Here is a 20,546-nt window from a genome sequence, read left to right on the forward strand (position 1 = left end):
TAGTTAATATTCATAAATTAAAACACTCAGAGGCATTTAAATTTAATTTATTCTAACACTCTGAATAATGACTGATATAATTTGTTTTCTTTCTTGTTAATCACATTATTCTGTTGTTAATCCAGCATTTTAAAAAAAGAGAGAGAGAAATTATGTCTGGAGTCTTAAAGATATGTAGCGGGACTGCCAGTCTAGGACACCGTAAGTGACCCATCCCCATCTTATCAGCGAAGACCTCAGATCCCAACGATCTTACAATTTACTTGGTGTGATGCATTAACAACTCAACTACAGGGCAAGTTGTCTACAAAGACACACGTATGTGTGTAAGATACTAGGAGAATCAAAGGAAAACACTTCATTATTTCTGTCAAGCAGGTGAGACAAAATATGGAAAAAAAGTTGGTAAAAATATTAATTACCTAATAGTCAATAATTAATTACCTCAGTTGCAACTGCTGTTTTGGATTTTGTTGGAGAAACTGGTAACGTTACAAGCAAAAGCAAGGAGATGTGAAAGTGTATGGTAATAATTTAGAACGCTCTGGGTGAACGGCTCGCTCTGGAGCACATATACTAGAACACTCTGGGTGTTGTAGGATTATGGGGTTCCAGACATGCTTTCCCAAAATATGGCACACCTTGGCATATGGCATACTTCAAGTTGGAGGAATTTAAGAATTGGCATGTGCAGGACCTGACTTTCTGATCGCGCCCTGAAGCAGATCGCAATGCCTTCATGAAAGAGGTGCCCGCCCTCTCTGTAACTGGAGGAAAGGAGCATCCTTATTTGGGAAAACAAAACGACACACACACAGAGGAACCTGGATGAACAAGCCTTGCTAAGTTTCTCCCTGTTTACTACACACAGCTCACACTCTTTGCCCTATCACATCTTTCCACGGCTGTCCACTCTTCATCAAACCTCGTGTAAAAGGCTCAGGATTAACTGCTTCTTAAGGTCTTTCTGTCCTTATTAAGGCTCCAGTGTCAGGTAAGATTTACCTTAAATAATTTTGTACATTTTCTCCTTCAGTCTGCTTTGTTAGTTTAATTTTCAGACCCAGCAAGGAACCGTTGGAGGGAAACATTTTCCTCCCACACGTAGAAGGATTTTAAGAAAGCGATGAGTTAAGTAATAGAAGGAACAAACTGACTGCATTAACTGGTGCAGCCCAACTAGAGGGCAAGTTGATGCCATCTATTAAAAAGAAAAATAGCACACACTACAAAGATTAAGCTCACTTCTCAGCATTCATGCTAGAGAGACATTCATACGAATACACACGAAGGCCTGTCCTGGAATGTTTACTTCAATGTTGCTTCTGATAGCAAATGAATAGAAAAATGTAAACGTGAATCAAAAAATAAATAAATGGCTGGTTATATAAACCATGGATTACCATGCCCGTTAAAAATAATATCTATGTGCTAATATGGAAAGAACCTTAATATGTGTTTCTCGGTGAAAAATTAAATTACACAAAAAAGTTTATAGTATGATTCTACTAGGCTAAAATCATAATGGTTTTTATTTCTAGATATATGTAGTACATACATATATATTACATAAATAGAACAGAGTCCAGAAGTAAAAATAAACTAATGTCTATACTAACCTCAAGATAAAGACTCCACGGTCAGGAGGGACTATTGCCTTATCTGCAATGTCTGATACTTTATAATGAGATGTACATAATTTTAATGATTTTTCAAATTCTGATTAGAACTGGGGTTTTTTTGTAGATTCTTAACCAACTAACAAATTTGGACTTCATAAAAATGCAGAAAATAATAACAGGTTCTAAAGAAGGATGTTGAGGTAACATATACAGGCACTGTAATAGAGAAATACAGTGCGCTGAACGGCATTAAGTTATTGTCATTTATTTTGGACAGCTCTAACTTTGAAACTTTTTTTCCTTTTATTCATTATTAGAATTCATCTTGAACTAAAGTCAACTAAAACACAGATGCTTAATTCTTCGGACTCATTAGACAAGCCCTTATTGACCATCATAATTTTTCAGGCTCATTACCTTTATTGACCACCATATTTGAAGCTCTGCACAACTTAAAGGAAAGCTGAAGAAAAGAATGTTTGGGGTATTTCTCCATGCCTCTAGAGAGGTACATGTTCCCATTCTTTGAATAAAGTGGGTGGGGCCCTGGGACAAGTTGAAATAGCACTATGGAATAGGTCTGTTCGATATGGTTATATCTTTTTGTCTGAAGGGAACCACTAGACTTTTGAACATTCATATTAAAATGTTAGTATAATATTTTACTTCCAAAGCCAAATAAAAATCATTTTAGGTCATCTACACCTCTGCTTGCTTACTTCTATAGAATTAAATTCAGAACTATAAAATGAAAAATTATAATTCTACCATGAATTAAAATCTTCCACATTTAAAAAGAAAAATGACCCCTTCCTTTAAAAATGTATCTTATATCTATAAATAATACCATCTGATGATTCCAAAATCATCTTGGCTATTTCTATTTTGTATTGCTTGTTTCAGCTAAGCTGATCTTTTGATTTGTGACCAAAAGCAGTTCCTTTTGGGAAAATATAGAACCAATTAATAATCAGTAAATGAGAAAGAGTTCACTCAGAAGAAATGTTTCAACCATGGGTATTTTAACCATGAATGAAGGAAAAGCAAAAACTTCATTCTGGAAGATTCTCAAGCAAATTTAAATTTCAAGGGATGGGCAGAGGTCTCTCCTTTCTAAAACTATTTTTCAGGATCTTGCTGATACTTGTTTTATTCAGTGATATTCTATTACTCCCTGAAAAAGCAAAATCATTTCTTGTTTTTGCTTTCAGGAACCAAACAACCTATAAATGTTGCTTATAACCAAGTGATTACTTTTTATATCTGAAAGGCCAAGGTAAGCCTTTCCAGAGAAATACTCAACTAGCACATTGAGATTTTGATTCTTTGATACCTTGTTTTGAAAGAAAAAGGACTAACAAAAACAAAAAAAAAAAAATACAAATCTAAGAGGAAATGGAGAACGTAGGATTATACCAAGTAAAGAAAAACTGGAATATAGCAAGTTTTGGATGATGGTACTATCAATAGTAAGAGCAACCACAAACTTCTCTAAAGCTTACTACATACCAAGAACATCCACTTATTTTAGCCTTGTGAAGATGGTGCTATTTTCATCCTCATTTTATTTTTTTTAATATATGAAATTTATTGTCAAATTGGTTTCCATACAACACCCAGTGCTCATCCTCATTTTAAAGCAAAAGAAACAGAAGTTTCAGAGGTAAAGCAATTGGTTGAAGGTCACACATCTAATAAGAAAAATATGTAACCTGAGCCATTAATGATTACGCTATACTGCATTGCCAGAATAAAATAAAAAGATAACTGGTCTTTAGCAGATACTGCAGAAGAGCACTGTCTGGTGAAACAATATTCAATGCAGTCCTAAATTAAGAAGGCCGAGGACATTGTAACGTTACGGAGACTAGACCAGCTTTTACTATTGTACTATAAATCTTACTCTTCCCTGAATCTTCAAATAATGTCAGGAAATTGTTATTGATTTATATCATGGACTGATACAGAGTGAACATGGCATCAATCATTGTGGAAAATTTCACAAAAGGGTTGTTTTAAAATGAAGTCTAAAATATGACACAATTATGTATTAATAGGAAACTCAGAGTAAATCAGCTGGAAATCAATGGGCAGTACTCAGAAGAAGTACCACCTTTAGATATTAAAACTAAGAACAGCAGTTAGGGGGAAAGAAAGTGTAAATGAAACGAATAGATTTCTGTAAAAGCTCAACATACCGAGCAAGCAGGCCAACTTAAAACTTAGTTAATAAGATTCTTCTCAATTTTTCAAGTTTTAAGTTTCATTTGACTTCCACTCTTCCAATAAAAACCACACAGGAAACGGAGAGAATATTGAAATGTTGTTAATTTGCTGTTCTTACAGAATAAAGGGTCAGCTTTCTCTTTTTCCACCAGGAAGAATGAAAGACCTACCTAACTAGGGGTGTTTATTCCTAAGAAACTCAAAGTGATTTGTACTCTGCTGTGATGTCTACCAGAAACAGTAAAAGGACCACACTGCACCAGAAGTTCATGGCTTGAAGGGCACACAGAGGTCACACAGTTTGATGCCTTTCTCCTTTCCAGTGTTCAGATTGGATTACACTGTATAAATATATTCAGAGGTTAGTCACATGGCAGGATAACTAGGTGCTGACTAAGGTCACTCTTAAATGACTCAGTCTACTAAAGTGCCAAAGAAGCTGGTTTCCAAGATATAAACTTTAAATATTTGAATATTTAAAAGCTAGACTATTTGTAGGTAGAGTACCTTCTGTTTTTGTTGTTGATAAAAGAATGAAAGAGAACTGCAGCGACCTAAGGACGCCTGTGTGGCTAAGTAAGCTAAGTGTCCGACTCTTGATTTCAGCTCAGATAATGATCTCAAGGTTTGTGAGACTGAGCTCCGCATCAGTCTTTGCACTAACAGTGCAAAGCCTGCTTGGGATTCTCTCCCTCTTTTCTCCCTGCCCCTCCCCCTGTTCATGTTCTCTCTCGCTCTCGCCCTCTCTCTCGCTCTTTTGCTTTCTCTCTCAAAATAAATAAACATTAAAAAAAAAAATTGCACCTACCTAGAATCCTTATGCATATTTCGTATTTTTAAAATGCATTTACAGAAATCAGATTAAAGCCAACATAATATCTGCAATTTTTTTTCCAGCAGAGGACAAGGAAAAGAAATGGGTACAAAGAGGACAAAAGCTGTACTTCTTACATGCAAACAGGTATTATCATTATAAGCAAACAAAATGCTAACAGTTCATTCGTGGTGTGAACACAAAGATGTTTGCCTCTCTCTGCACTTTCTCCTTGTTTGAAATATGTAACATACACGTAATAACAATGTATTAAGTACTACCACGTGCATATTAGTTGTATTAACTACAACTAATCTTGAGTGACTATCAATGTATGACTGTGTATTTTTACATATCACATGTTTGTGTGTCTGTATAAAATCTGGACTGATTCACATCAAAATATGAACACGGGCCAGCGATTCCTTATCTCAAGTATTTGGGGCCAGCTGGGTTTTGAACTTTGAATAGTTCAGAGCCGAGAATGTTAATCTAACACATACTGTATCACATGATACTCTCAGGGAGGTCAGGGTGGCACTATACATGCAAACAGCTCACTAAATGAACTCTTCAGGGGAGGTCATGTGTGATCTCTAAATTCGTTTTTCAAAAGCTTACTGTTCTCCAAATTTTAATTTTCCAAATTGTTGATTAGAGATCGTGGACCCATAACGGGCTTCTTAATGATGAAAGCTGAGAAGATTCTTATTTTTCTTTTAACTCACCTGCAGTTTCTAAAACAAATGTGTCCTACAGCCACGTAACAGGATTAAGGGGGACAGAAGCGGAGAAGATAAAAACTTCTCCAGGGTGAATTAAGACCGCACAAGAACCCAGGACCATTCCCTCCCCTCAAAAGCCACCACAATTAAAACTGAGGCTGATTGATGTGGATTAGGATCCCCACCTGGAGAGAGAAGCCCACACAAGGTGCTGAGACGCCAGGAGAGGGATAAGGACACAGCAGAGCCAGGCTTATTTAGGAAGCATCACAAATTAGGGCACCTGGGTGATTCAGTGGGTTAAGCACCTGACTCTTGATTTGGGCTCAGGTCATGATCTCATGGTTGTGAGACTGAGCCCCTCAGCGGGCTCCACGTGGAGCATGGAGCCTGCCTGGGATTCTCTCTCTCTCTGTCCCTCCCCCCCAGTCATGCTCATCCGCAATCTCTCTCTCAAAAGAAACAAACATACCAAAAAAAAAAAAAAAAAAAAAAAAAAAAGACAGCATCACAAATCCACTGCTGCCAAATTATAAAATCCTATCAAACCACTGGTCAACCTACAAAGCAGTTAATACACCCTGGGTAATAAAAAGTAATCTCACTTTGCACTACAAAGCCAAACAAAACAAAAACCAGAACCCCAAAGGAAGAAATACTAAAGAGGAAAACAAAATGAACTGCTGAATCTCTTCAATAACGTGATGGGTTAATGAGTGCCTCCAGGCCCGGAAAGGAATGGCATGTATTTTAACTCAAAATATTTCTCAAATAACCAGTTCTAACAGAAGACATTCTGGTTTCATTTATTAAGATTTTTAGAGCAGTTTTAGGCTCCCTGTAAAACTGAGGAGACGATGCTGAGTTTTGTGCTACACCCCCTGCCCCAACGCATGCACAGCATCCCCATCATCATCTCCCACGAGCACGGGACATTTGTTACAACTGATGAGCCTCATAATCACCCAAAGTCCATTGTTTATATCGTGGTCCATTCTTGATGTTGTACATTCTGTAGGTTTGGCCAATGTAAAATAACGTTTATCCATAATCGTATTGTCATACAGAGTATTTTTACCACCCTAAAAAATCCTCTGTGCCCCATCTGTTCACCCCTCCTTTCTCCCTGCACCCCTCCAACCCCTGGCAACCACTGATCTTGTTATTGTCTCCCCAGTTTTGCCTTTTCCAGAATGCCATATAGTTGGACTCACAGAGCATGGAGCCTTTTCAGATTGGCTTCTTTCTCTTAGAAATATGCACCTGAGGTTCCCCTGTGTTTATTCATGAGGTGATAGCTCATTTCTTTTCAACACTGAATAATATTCCATTGTCTGGATGTATGACAGTTTATCCATTCACCTACTGAAGAACAGGGATGCTTCTAAGTTCGGGCAATCACAAGGAACTCATGAATAATTATTCATGTGCAGGTTTTTCTGTGGAGAAGGACATTCTAATTCCCAAGAAGTCAATTAACAATGGACTCTCAAAGGTCTTCACAGTAAGTTTCATTCTAACCAAAAGCAAACCTAGTGAAAAAACTGTTAACACAGAATATAAATAACTGAAGCAAAGGGTTGGATTGTTCTGATCTTGTCTGTCCTGTCACATGTGATGGGGATTGATACTTAAATGATTCCATGACTGGCCTTTACTGCTTTCCTATGAAGAATCACTAGATTCATAGTGTTTCCTTCCACCAAATATTGTAGGGGAATCATAAATACGATCCTTGAGAATCAGGGATTTTAGAGACCTTCACTGAGTGAAGCAGTTTCTAATCATTGAACCTAGAGTCCTGATGAAGAGGAGACTCCTCTTCCAAATAAAGAAGACTAATATTTCTTGAGTGCCTACTATTCCTAGACAACATCCAAGTGGTAATCACAGGAATAATAATGGCTACCTTTGTGTGTTCACTCTATGCCAGAATACCCCCTATGTGCTTTATGTGTATAAATCATTCAATGCTTACAGGAGTTCTATAAAGAATACTGACAGGAGTCCATACTTATTCCCTATTCCTCCAACTTCTAGGGACAGGAACTTCCCTGCAGTAACACTGCTGTTACTTACCCATGACTCTCCCATGGAGAGGAGGATCTAACCAATTAGTGATGTTAGAATAAGCCGGATGTGCTAAACATACTCTTTGCCTCTCCTTCAACTCCCACTCTTAGATGCATGCATCCTGATGTTAGCTCTGGCTAATAGGAAAAGGTTTCTCCCAAAGTGTGTGAGTCCTGGATTTCCCTGGCAGAGTCCGTTGTTCTCTGGGTGAATCTATTTATTCTGAGGTGAAGTGTTATTTAAACATATGGCTGAAAATTGTAAGGCATCTTCTCTAAAATTTTTACTCTGTCTGACATCTATATTTATCTTAACTGGTACAGAAATGAGGACCAATAAGGTATGTTATCAGGGGCTCCCAACACTCCAACAATGACCCTCACCCCCATTCACAGAATGAACAAATGTAGAGGGATTAAGCACTTACCTCATTATACACCTGGCTTGAACCCCAGACTCCAGAGCCCATGTTCATGGCCACCATTTTAACTTTCTCTTTAATATTCAGACTCCCCAAAAGTACTGCTCTTATCATCACTATGTGTTTTCACAGATAGAGAAATGTGAGGCTCAAGGATGTAATTTGTAATCGCTTAGCAACCCATGAGCAGAACAGAGATCAGAACTCAGACCACCTTACTCCAAAAACTCTGTGTTTTCATCTATAATATATCATCCAATCTAGTTTGTATAATCGCTCCTTTCGAACGTCATCCAGAAGGTAGCCATGCCCATTTGGGCATCCATTTGATTAGCTACAGTTCCCTTCTTTTATTATTAGCCAAGAAAGTGACATAAAAGGTTGATTAAAAGTCCTCGATATCGGGGCAGGTGGGTGGCACAGGCAGTTAAGCATCCGACACCTGATTTTGGCTCAGGTAATGACCTCACAGTTCATGAGATTGAGACCCAATCGGGCTCTGCACTGACAGCATGCAGAAGCTGCTCAAGACTCTGTCTCTCCCTCTCTCCCTCTCTCCCTACCCCTCCCTGTCTTGTGTGTGCACTCTCTCTTTCTCGCTCTCAAATAAAAATCATTTTTTTAAAATCCTCAGTATCAATGGGCAGCAGAAAATAAAGCACCAGAATTAAAATGTGAGCATGGTCAGGTTTTTTCACTACCTCATATAATCCACCACCCTCACTTAAAAAATAAATATTTTCCTATTATTCTTCTCTTTGCCATGCCATCCTATTCAATTCTTTGTGTTCTTTTCTTCCTCCTATTCAATTCTTATCTCCACTTTTGCTAAGCCTCCACACGTACGTCTTGAGTACTCAAGTCAGTTTAACGTCTGTACTCATCCCTGATTGTGAATGTGCCTGTTGTATTACTATCTGAACAACTTATATATGTTATGTATGTTGTTCTCTGGAAAAAAAAAGTAGTATTAAATTAGCATCCTCTGTTGAGTTGTATTAATTTCTTACATGCTTACCTGAAAAGGTAGAGTAGATTCTCCAGGCTTCACATAGAGATTGATTTTTGCTTGTTTCCACTGAGATGTGGAGATTCCAATCAGATCACCTTGCTTTTGCAAATCCCCAGACAGTGATGTTCTTGTAAAAACCGAGAGATGTGAATGCCAAGACAAATAATACCAAAATCGCACCTGTTGAAAATGTTTTTGAATGATATCAATATTCCAGTTACCTGTCTCCAGGAGCTTTTCTATAATTAAAAATATCACGCCCATGGGGGAGGGGAAGGAAAAAAAAATGAGGTTAGAGTGAGAGAGAGCCAAAGCATAAGAGACTCTTAAAAACTGAGAACTGAGGGTTCATGGGCGGGTGGGAGGGAGGGAATGGTAGGTGATGGGCATTGAAGAGGGCATCTTTTGGGATGAGCACTGGGTGTTGTATGGAAACCAATTTGACAATAAATTTCATATATTGAAAATATATATATATATCACCTACCATTCTGGTGTTCAATAGAATCTCCCCAATTCCCCTTTCCTCCAAACACACAAGCCCAGAAAATGCTAACTCTGTCCTTTGCATTCTGCCCTTAAGAAAAGGCTCAGGGTAGCCCTACTATCTGGTAAAGTGGTTTAACACCTACTGTAAAGACGTCTAGGGAAATGGGATACTAGCAACCAAGACAAGTTTGAGGACACGTATTTGTCCGCATCACCACGGGCAGTTCCACTCTGCTTCCAGAGGAGGTTCCATGCTCTTTCCTTCTATGAAAGGACCTTTCTCTCTTGCTTCTCATGAATCTGGGGAGGTACACATTCTTAGTGTACAAGATCAGGTTTGACTTATGTATTCCCTTTGCTGTCTCAAACAATAAACCAAAAAAAAAGTTTTGTTGAAAAATTATTTTCTCAAATAAAAGAAAACTGTAATGAGTACTTTTCATTAATTTCTTCTCATGGGGACATTATCAAAGAACTTGGGAGCTCCTATAATACTGTTAATTCATAATTTAATTCAAGTAAAGAAAACATCCTTTTTTGGGAGTGGGAGAGTGATCCTTTCACCTCCTAGTCATTATCAAAGATGACATAATTAATCTAAGGGTTTGAGCAGTTAACTGGGTAGTAAAGAAAACGTAAAGAGAGAATTATTTTGGGTACTGACAGCAGTAGCAACAACATCGAATTCAGGACGCTCATTTATCAAACACATATTTAGTGGGCATTTACTAAGTAACAGGTACTGTGTGAGGACCAACCTCAATAATTGGATGATTAACTCTATAAAACACGTCAACAAAATCTCCATAAAAACAAGTTCAGACACAGGGCATTTTTTTTTCTTTTTCTCATTAGGTCTTTGAAAAGTGCAGCCTTAGGATTCGAAGAAAACACAACGTTCAGAGATGAGGCCTCTCAGAAATAAAATCCTTCTCTTTGGATTAAAACAGACTCCTTTTCAGTTTCACCATATTTTAAATTCTTGGGTTGTTTGGTTTTTTTTTTTTCCTTCACTGCTATCGTTTTATTTTGTTACATGGACAGATTTTAGTACACGTATGGTCTACCCATTTATTTCATAGTTGGTACCAATTCCAGTGGAAATTAAAGGTGAAAAGTTTTATATGCTCTTTTAAAAAGTTGTCCAGCTTTAAAAGATCAAGCATTCTCTGTTCCAATGTAGTGCACAGTTTTCCAGTGTCCACTTAATGGCCACAACTTGATCAAAAAATTCTTTCTGGCTATTCACTTCATTTTAGACATGACTACCATGCTCCCCTAAACTCAGGTAAGCAAGGCAGGTAAGTAAGAAATGTAAAGGCAAACAGAGTGTTTGATTAGATTTTATGGAAAGGGAGGATTTACGTTCCTCACGGACAATTAAATTTTAGATCCCTGTTAGAGTCTCAGCCTATTCCTAGCTTGTAAATGTGCAAAACAGAGCTTTAAACTTAGTAGTACAAGAGATATGCATGCCCTATCAGAATTTCAAGCTGTCAAACTGTCATTCAGTACATCACCAGTGCTAAGGTATTTCAACAGTGTATTAAGAGTAAATACCAATGGGATCCATATTTCACAGGATAAGAGCTCAAGACTTATATTTAATTTACTACTTTAACAGACTCGGCATTGTAAAGAATTAAGGAGAATTCTTCAGCTTATTACAGACAAAGAAACCTTCCAAAGTTTTTTTTTTTTTTTCAAATTTAATATTGGTAAGAGTGAAATCATTGAATAAAGTTATTAATACAACTGTGATTTCAGATAGGCACCTGTCAAATGCACAAGCTCTGTGCCTTTCAATCTGCTACCCACTGGGAGTAGAACACTAAGTCATGAACGTCAAATCACCAGGCGTGTCGCGAATTCCTTGCAGAATACATTACGGCAGTTTGTATTCAGATTTTGTTAATAGGTACTTTTTGGAAAAGAAGAAGAGGTGAGCAGGACTATTAGCATCAGTGCTTACGTAAACGTCTGTAAACTTCACCAGAGAATGAAAAACACTGCTCTGTGTCAGAAAAGGTACAAAGCATGAGGTGTCCTTAGGGACTCCAGAGTTTTATGGGGGAGAATGAAAAGAAAAGGGAACAATTAACTAGAATGCATACAGTGGCAAAGATATGAACATAGTGTGGTTACTCACACACAAATTAATTAAAATGAAACCAAATGAAAGATCCACTTCCTCAATTATAGTCATTACAACATATGCTCAAGAGTTATATGTAGTGAGTTGCAACCATTCTGGACATAGCAAAGAAAAACTTCTATTATCATAGAAAATTCTATTAAACAGAACTACAAAAACAGGTATGTTAAGATTATACCAACCATTTAAAATGTATTTACTACTTACAATTCTAAAAGGAAATTATTTTTGCCATCCATGCCTGATTCAGTAAAAAGTAGTAAGATAAATGTTAATATTTAGAAATGTTTTACTTCTCTTGGTTTTCACTAAGGCACGGTTTATATGGAGTGTGACTGGGCAAGGCACTGAATTAGTGTATTCAGGACAATTTCATGTGGTTAAAAGAGCTTCCAACAAAGCAGTTCCTTTAATTGCAAATTGGAGAGGGAAAAAAAAGAGGGGGAAGCTCAAACTATTTTATTGGTTTTAACTGCATCCTCTGTGCATTATTTATATTTTTTAAAATTTTCCAATCATCATTTTTATTACCAAAGGAAAGGACAGCTTTTCAGGTGACTTACGCTAATAGTTATGAGTACAGGTGAACAACTAAGCTTGCAAGGGTAATGGCCTTGGCTACACCACTTGCTCTTTGGTTCCTACAGTGCCCCGTGACATTCTCCGGAAGAGTGCCCAGCTCTACAAAGGAGTAATTAGGCTCTCTGATACTTAACTCTGTGAAGTGACCTAACAGGGCATTATTTAAGAGTTTACTAAAACAATTTCTTCCTATTTGTTTCATTTGATTTTGGTCTGTGCCCAAATGAATCTCTACTCTTGAAAAACTCTGCTTCTTTCCTCAACTTCCCTAGAATCTTTCTTTCGACGGCTCCTCCGTCTTAGAACTCCTTGGCCGGATCTTCATGCCCTTTCCAAGCTGCATTCCAAATGCTTGGCTACCCTGGCTTCTCTGCCTCATATCGGACCCTGCCTAGTATGTGCAATACCTGTCTTATCTTCAAGATATAGAAGAAAGAAGAAGGAGGAGGAAAGGGAAAGGAAGAGAAGAGAAAAAAGAGGCAAGAAAAAGAGAAGAGAGAGGAGAGAGAAAAAAGAAGATATCTTTAGTTCCTCCAAACTCAGCTGGGAGTTAGGTCCGTGCTGGGAACAGGATCATTCATCACACACGCACACGCCCGCACACACACACCCGTAGTGATTTTTCTGACTCCTAGTCATAATTATGTTTTTGCCTGAGTATTCTTCCTCTGAATAAGCTTAATTAGAAGTTTAGAATCTCCAGTAAAATATAATCTGTTGTCGGGGTGCCTGGGTGGCTCAATCGGTTGAGCGTCCGACTTTGGCTCAGGTTGTGATCTTGCAGTCAGTGAGTTTGAGTCCCACATTGAGCTCTGTGCTGACAGCTCAGAGCCTGGAGCCTGCTTCCGATTCTGTGTCTCCCTCTCTCTCTCTGCTCCTCCCCCAATCACGCTCTGTCTCCCAAAGATGCATAAATGTTAAAAAACAAATTTTTTTAAATATAATCTGTGGTTTTAATTTATAAGATTAGCCTCCATGTGTTTCGCTCAGTTTTATAATATAATATAATCTGTGGTTTTTATTTTAATATATATATATTTTAAATATAATCTGTGGTTTTAATTTATATGATTAGCCTCCATGTGGTTTGCTCACGCACAGGTGGAGAGAGTACCTGCTCTACTTTCCCCCATACCATGTTGTTTCCTCTAGAATCCATCCCATATGCTAACATCTATCCTTGGATTAAACAAAACGATCAGGGAACGAAGTGTGGTTGCACCGTTCCAAGCCCCACTCCGTAATTACTTGATTTTTTTTCTTCTAAATTTCTCGTTGAATGTGAGTTCATCACTCTACTGGGAGAACATTACAAGACATGGTCTTTCAAAACTTGTCAAGAGAACTGTTATAAGTGGATTATGATTGTTATGCTGTACTCACCCTCTTAGAGCACTTAACACTGAATTGTCATCAGAATCCCTAAAACCGACGTTTCACTGGGGCAAGCGCATACTTAGGTGGTCCCTATTGCATTCCAGGCATCCAGGCTGTGAGCAGGTAAGCAATGTGTGTGTACTGAGTCAGAGAAAGAAGGTTTACGTTGTGATCACCATGTACACTCAGGAGAGAATTCCCCAAAGAACTATTTTTGCTTTGTAATTTTTACCACCTTGAATCTAAACCAAATGATGGCTCATCTGTCTCTACTAGTTGCTGGAAAACTTAGTTCGAACGTGTAGCCTGGCTCTAATAAACTTTATTTGTGGAACCAACCCATCTCTTGCTTCATCTATCTTTTCCCTGATATTCTCATTCACTTTTTAAAAAAATTACGATTTCTTTTGAATTCAACAATATTAAAATAAGTGCAAAACAAGCTGAAATTTATTTTTTTAAACAGATGAATATGCCAACTAGTTCGAAAGCAGAAGCTTTGTGTTCTCAATCTTCCTGCTTTTGATGAATTGTGAAGTCCTAAAAGTAATTTAGTACAGTAACTCAAATATGAGAACTCAGAAAATATTAATACCTAGCACAAATATCCTTCATATTTGATATTTCCTAATTAATTCAAAACAGTAACTACACTTCAACATCAGTAAGAAATGGGAGCCTCTGGTTCCCATGTGTTGTTCCTCCTATCTCCCGGCTATTCCAAGGAAACGTGCTGAGTTTCCAACAGTGACTTGAAGGGACTTCTGATACTTTTAAATTAAAGTCCACATCTTGAGCAAGGTGGGGGAGCGGGGGGAGGTGTAAGAAAAATTGTGCATGTTGATGCCATGTGCTGGCTATAGGTTAAGGACAAGGGAACTTGTGCAAAATGACTCCACAAGCCTGTTGTTAGAAAAGAAGACTCAAAAGAAAGCCTCATGTTTTTAAAGTCCTTTCGAAAAAAATGTTCTCAAGTGTATCAGCTTCATATGATTATGTAGGGAAAAGTGTCATTTCATAAAATGAAGACATTAGTCGTATCAAAGCACCCAACTATAGTTAGCTCACTGCCTCAGTTTACCATGTTATAATGAAGAACAGTGCTATTCCACAAGTATAACTATTATCAGTATGTTCCAGTTAGGAAAATTGACAAGCTTTTCTCATTACTCAAGAAGATACGAATTTGGTTGTTTCGCTGTTCTGTAAAGTACCACACATTACCACAGACTTATAAAAAAGTAATACTATATTCTTAGAATACTTTGTTGGGAAAGAACATTAGCTTTGTGTATCTCAGACTATAAATAACCTTCCTCCTCTAGCTAATTCTACTTCCTAGACCAAAAAGTACTATAAAATAACCCAAATATCCCTTCCTCTAACTCAAAAGCACTAACATTCAAGCAGAAACAGACAAAAGGGGGAAAAAAGAAAAAAAAAACAGATACCTCTTCTGGCAGCCTGTAATGGCTCCTTAAAACACTCTTCCTTTTCCAAAAAGCAAGGAAAACCATTAACACTGAAGCCTTGGGGGGTTGAGTACTTGGTTCTGAGAAATAAATCAAGTGTCTAAACTGCCCATGGCTTTCACTGAGGCCCCACCACAGCTAAGCTCCAAGTTTAAGTGACAATAGAGAAAACTGTTCCCAAGTGGAAGCAATCGTAAATTGATACATAATCCCACTGACCACGAACTAATGGCTACCAGCGCAAAACAATAGGAAATGTAGGTCATCTTCACAAAGAAAAAAATGTATATGATTTCTAATTGAGTCTCTGGAATTACTAATAAGCTCTTAATGTTTACTTCCGAATTTCTGCAAAACAGGAAGAATACATTTTATTGTTTTGCATCCCATGTGTTATGTACACAACAGTGACCACGATCACATCACTTCAGTATATGGCCTTGAATTAAAGCTAAGCAAGTGTGTGACGTACTTTTACAGATCGAATAATTGCTTCAGGAGTTCTCAAAAAAAAAAAAAAAAAAAAAATTCCGTATCTATTGCATAGGATTTAATAGAAATAAAACAAAGGTGGGCAAGCGTAGAGTGTATTTGGGTGAAGGGGAGTCCAGGCAGGTATTTTAAATATAATCCCCATAAAGAAATGGGCAGGAAATAACAAGGGGAGGGGGCAGGAGGGGGAAGAGGGAGGACAATCCATTAGGAGTTCTGGGCACTCCCATTCAGATTTATATCAAGCTGAACATATAATTAGATTTATACCTCTGAATGATACGTAATTTGTCACCAGGAATACCGGAATAAACTGCTGTACCCCTACACTTACAGATGATGAATTTAGTGTGCTGCAGTATCGATCTCCATTACTTTCTGATAACTAAAAAAATAAACTGGAATCCTAAAGGGCTTATGGGCATGCTAGAACTCTCAAAAGGACTGAAAACAAGGCACGCTGAACAGAAACGTCTAACATAGGTGTTCATCTTGTGGAAAACAAAGGAATTTTGTTTAGTAAACATCTATGTGCCAGATCCTTTGTCCGGTACTTTATTTAATGACATTTTAATCCTGACAACCCTGTGAAAAAGCGTTGTGAAAAAGCTAATACTAGGCTTCCAGTGTGGATGCTCTCCAGGAGAGTATGTTATCTGTGGCAGAACTTGTGGTAGGATCCCTACCCTAAGGAAAAAAAAAAAACACAAGGCAACCTGGCTATATGCATAGGTGACACCATCCCTCAGGACCTTGTAACATGAAACCACTTAATCAGACTACATGTTTGTGTGTTACCATATAAAAAACTACGCCACATGGCATTTGGGGCTCAGTTCTTCGGTACGCACCCAACCGAGAGGTGCCCGCACAAATAAAGTTGCTTCCTGGAAAGAAAAGCCTCGGTGTCACGACTGTGCGAGAATCCTGCTACAAACTGAGATCTGAACCAGGTCTGCCTCCAGGGCCCTTCTCTGCTTTCTTCTCTCTTGTGCTGTTGAAATGGCCTGAGTATTACTTGGTCTGTGTTTACTTGGCACCAGAAAGACTAAATGAAAAAATAAAATTGCACAAAATGGAATTCTTTTTTTTGGGCCCATGTTTATCTCCCTTTTTCCACCCTTTCATCTTACTCTCAACAAGCACTTGTGTAGATTATTTTATTTTACTCAATTAACACTGTTGGCCAAAATAATCAGCAGTTTTGGCAGCATGTATCCAGTTTGGGATTCTTGAAAGGACTGCGTGGAAAGAATACAAAATGACAGAAAAATTCGTTAATAGGCCCCCAAAAAGAACCGTTGAAGTTATATGTTGCAAATGGTCTTTTGGAAGGACATGACATTTCATGCTGAAACAGCTCATATAAATCTCTCAGTTCATCATGAAAACAGTAGTAAAAGATAGCAGGCATTTACTGGCAGCAGTAACCCACGCCCAAAAGTTTACAACCACAGAATGGTCAACCCAAATCCCAATAACTGGTTACCTGACATGGGGTAGAGGCAGTGTGTGCTTTTGTAAGAACAGGACTTCCAAGTTTGGCCACTCCTGGAAATTGACATGACCTGAAATAAATGAATGATCCTACAAAAAAAAAAAAAAAACCAAAAAAAAAAAACAAAAAAAAAAACTGTAAAGGCACATGGATATAAATTCTACTATCGTATATTAGTAATTCTTTGCTCTTACACCTTATCCTTGTACACATTCAACTGTCAATCAGATAAAGAAAATTACATTTTTACTTATGTACCATTTAGCTCTGTAGATAACCAAAAGTTCTTTCAAATGGATAACATTAAATATCTAAAATAAAATCCAATGGATTAAAATCAACTCTTGGTCTAACCCCCCTAAACAAATATTTTTATTGGCTTACGTCGTGTCATAAGTAGAATCTGAAATCAAATGAAATTCAATGAAGCTTCTAAGTTTACAATTGGACATCCAACATGCCCTTATGAAATTCTCACGAGAGCATGATTTTTAAGTTTCTTCACAAAGTACTGAAGGATGCCAGCCTGTGGAGTTTGGTTTCTCCTGGGGCTTACATGTTTGACATTGTTGTCTGTGCTAGTGGGGATGAAAGCTTAATTAAAGATCTAATCTGAACGTTAACAAAATAACTGCTTTTAGATTTTAACTACAGTAGATGTGCTCATGGCAAATGTACGAGGAGATAACATCTCTTAGCAGCTCAAAAGATCACATAGTCTGAACTGCTGTCAGGGGTAGCCTCATTGAATATTGAAAATTTACAAGGAAGGCTACGCAGAACAATGTCAAGGTCTGATCCTGCCCTTTGATAATCATGAAGTGATGGGCAACTTGGAAAGCCAACTATTTTGACTGAAAAATACCATATTCAGAAGGTGATTTTCCTAGATACAAGTACGCAGAAAGGAAAAGATTTCATAATTAAAATGTATTATTTTATAGATACCACCATGTATTTAACCGAACAACCAGGGCTGCAAATCAGCAGTATCATCTCTGAATGAGAAAAATAGGACAGTTTATATGGGCTTTTTTTTTTTTTTTTTAAGTAGGCTCTACCCCGACCTAGTCTCTGCATCCAATGTGGGACTTAAACTCATGACCGTGAGACCAAGAGTCACATCCTCTACTGACTGAGCCAGCCAACCACCCTTATACAGGGTTTAAAATCCCAAAACCAACAGGAAAGAATAAAACCTCTTATTCCCTAATTTCAAACTAAGAGTGATACAAACTATATAAGCTCATTAAATGGTTTCACCTATAAAAGAATAGCATAGGAAAAGAGGATTTTGAAAAACTTATTCCAGCTTAAAAATCCCCAGGTTCAAGCAAAACTCAATTGAATACTTTTAAAAGACAACCAAAATTCTACAAATTAACAAATACTCAAAAATCTTGGTCCCCTGGTCATTTAAAAACAATATGCACAATTTCAAACAAGCAGTTAATTGAAGGATGGGACGTACAAACTAAAACTGCAAAATCTAAAAGAAGCAAAAGGTTTGAATAAATTTGTTTTACCACAAAAATGACTCGTAAAGTGATGAAAAAAAATCTTATGGAAATGTCTGGCACCACAGGTGACTTCTAATCAATTTTTAAGGAATATTTGTAACATTATTCAAGGGATCTTAAGTCTTAGAGATATATGGAGCTCAACTCATTTTACATTGCCAGATAGCTCTAATTTAAAAGTTATAGAAATAGGAACATAAAAAATAAATTGCAGAGCAACGTCACTCATGATCATAGTATAAAATTCTAATTAAGAACTTATCAATTACATTCGAAACCCTTATCCAAAAATATGTCCTGACCAATCAGTGCTTTCCAAGAATGGAAGCTTGGTTTAATCTAGCCACTCTATCAACATAGTCAAATAGATCAACAAATTAAAGGGTAAAATCAGACTTGTACCAACAAATACTGAAAATCCTGTGGCAAAAAAAAAAAGCCATTGCAAAGAAAATAACCTTAAGAAAATATTAAAAGTAGGGGCACCTGGGTGGCTCAGCCGGTTAAGTGTCCAACTTCAGCTCAGGTCATGATCTCACAGCTCGTGAGCTCAAGCCCCACATCGGGCTCTATGCTGACAGCCCAGAGCCTGGAGCCAGCTTCAGATTCTGTGTCTCCCTCTCTCTCTGTCCCTCCTCCACTTACAATCTGTCTCTTTCTCTCAAAATAAAAAAACATAAAAATTTTTTAAATAAAAAAATATTAAAAGTAAACAATTAAATGAAGATTAATGGTCAACCCCAAAATAAATATCCTAAATGGCAAACAACAAAGTTATTTTCATTAAAATGAAAAAGTAGAGATTTATGTCATGATTATTAATAACAGATAATATTAATTATCTTAGACTAACATTATCTTATAGGTCTAATGAATGCAATTGTTAAGAAAATAATATATTTAGTAATCATAATAGAAAAAATAGAGACAGTTTCCATGTTTTGCCAATAATATATTCCTAACAGTAGATACCCCCAAGACTTATGTTTTCATATAATGACAAATATTAATAAGAGAATTTGGTAAGGTTAAATCATTTTTTTTAACTTAAACACTAAAACCCTAGACATAGAAATGGTGAGAAATACTCTCTTCACAATTACATTAATGTAAAATATGTAGGAATAAGTCTAACAAGAAAAGGACAGAACTTTTATGAAGAACATTATAAAAACTTGTAGAAGACCATAAACCCTGTTATTAAATAGAAAGAGATAATAGATAATATATTTTTAAATGGAAAGATATTATAAAATTATTAATTTAGTGAAAATTTATTTGCAAGCTAAATGAAATCCTAAGAAAATTTTAATATTTTGAAAACATAGAATACAGTATTAATATTTATATGGGCAGGTAAGGAGTAAAGAGAATATGAACTCTGAACCCAGACCCAGGGACTTCTAAAAATATGTCTCTGGATTTAAGTCTGGTTTGCAGAATGTACTAAGAGAACTATGGAATTACAGTATATCAAGTAAATTGTTCCTGGTAATCTGCATGGTTCATTGTAAAACACTTATACACACCCAAGAGGGGTGACAGGAAAAACACAGTATAAAAATTAAACAATGAGGAGATCAGCCTCTGTGGGTTAAACTGTCCATGCCAGCCTCAACCTCATCTTTTGCAAAGCATGCATCCGCTTTTAACATAATGGTCTAGAAGGGACTACTTACATGATGTGAAAATATTAGATAGAGGACTTGATAATGAATCAAATATGATATAAATATCACAAATATTACCATAAAGAATAAAAAGTCAGAATACAACAAGTAAAACCAACCAAATGAGATTTGGTTCATGAATGCAAGGGTGGTTTAATATTTGAAAAATTTACGTTATAAATAAACAAAAAAGATAATATGGTGACCATATGGTTATCACATATTCAAAAAACATTTGACAAATTTTAACATACATTCATATATATATACACACAAAAAAACACATTATGAATAGAAGGGAACATCGCTATCTGATAAAGCAAAACAATCTTTCAGCAAATATAGCACTTAAGGTTGAGTTATTAACAGCTTTCTTCTGAAATAAGAACAAGTTTAGA

The 20,546-nt window shown here is 36.9% G+C and overlaps 1 protein-coding gene and 1 long non-coding RNA gene across 3 annotated transcripts in view; one reads left to right on the forward strand and one right to left on the reverse strand.

Moving 5' to 3' along the window:
• The window catches only part of MALRD1 (MAM and LDL receptor class A domain containing 1), a 770,287-nt gene that overhangs the window by 653,759 nt on the left and 95,982 nt on the right, over positions 1-20,546 (reverse strand). For both annotated transcript variants that reach the window (XM_053896000.1, XM_019460623.2), the window contains exons 12-13: positions 16,950-17,047; positions 8,900-9,073 (exon numbers count right to left, since the gene is read on the reverse strand). In XM_053896000.1, coding sequence (XP_053751975.1) covers positions 8,900-9,073; positions 16,950-17,047 — 272 coding nt within the window. The remainder of the gene's footprint in view (positions 1-8,899; positions 9,074-16,949; positions 17,048-20,546) is intronic.
• On the forward strand, positions 824-6,564 carry LOC109273665 (uncharacterized). The gene is made up of 4 exons (XR_002083189.2): positions 824-994; positions 1,940-2,130; positions 4,746-4,809; positions 5,397-6,564. It is a non-coding gene; the product is annotated as an uncharacterized LOC109273665 (long non-coding RNA).

This window comes from Panthera pardus, unplaced genomic scaffold (assembly GCF_024362965.1).
Source record: "Panthera pardus isolate Hobbes unplaced genomic scaffold, ASM2436296v1 HiC_scaffold_6, whole genome shotgun sequence".
In the NCBI taxonomy this organism is placed as follows: Eukaryota; Metazoa; Chordata; class Mammalia; order Carnivora; family Felidae; genus Panthera; species Panthera pardus.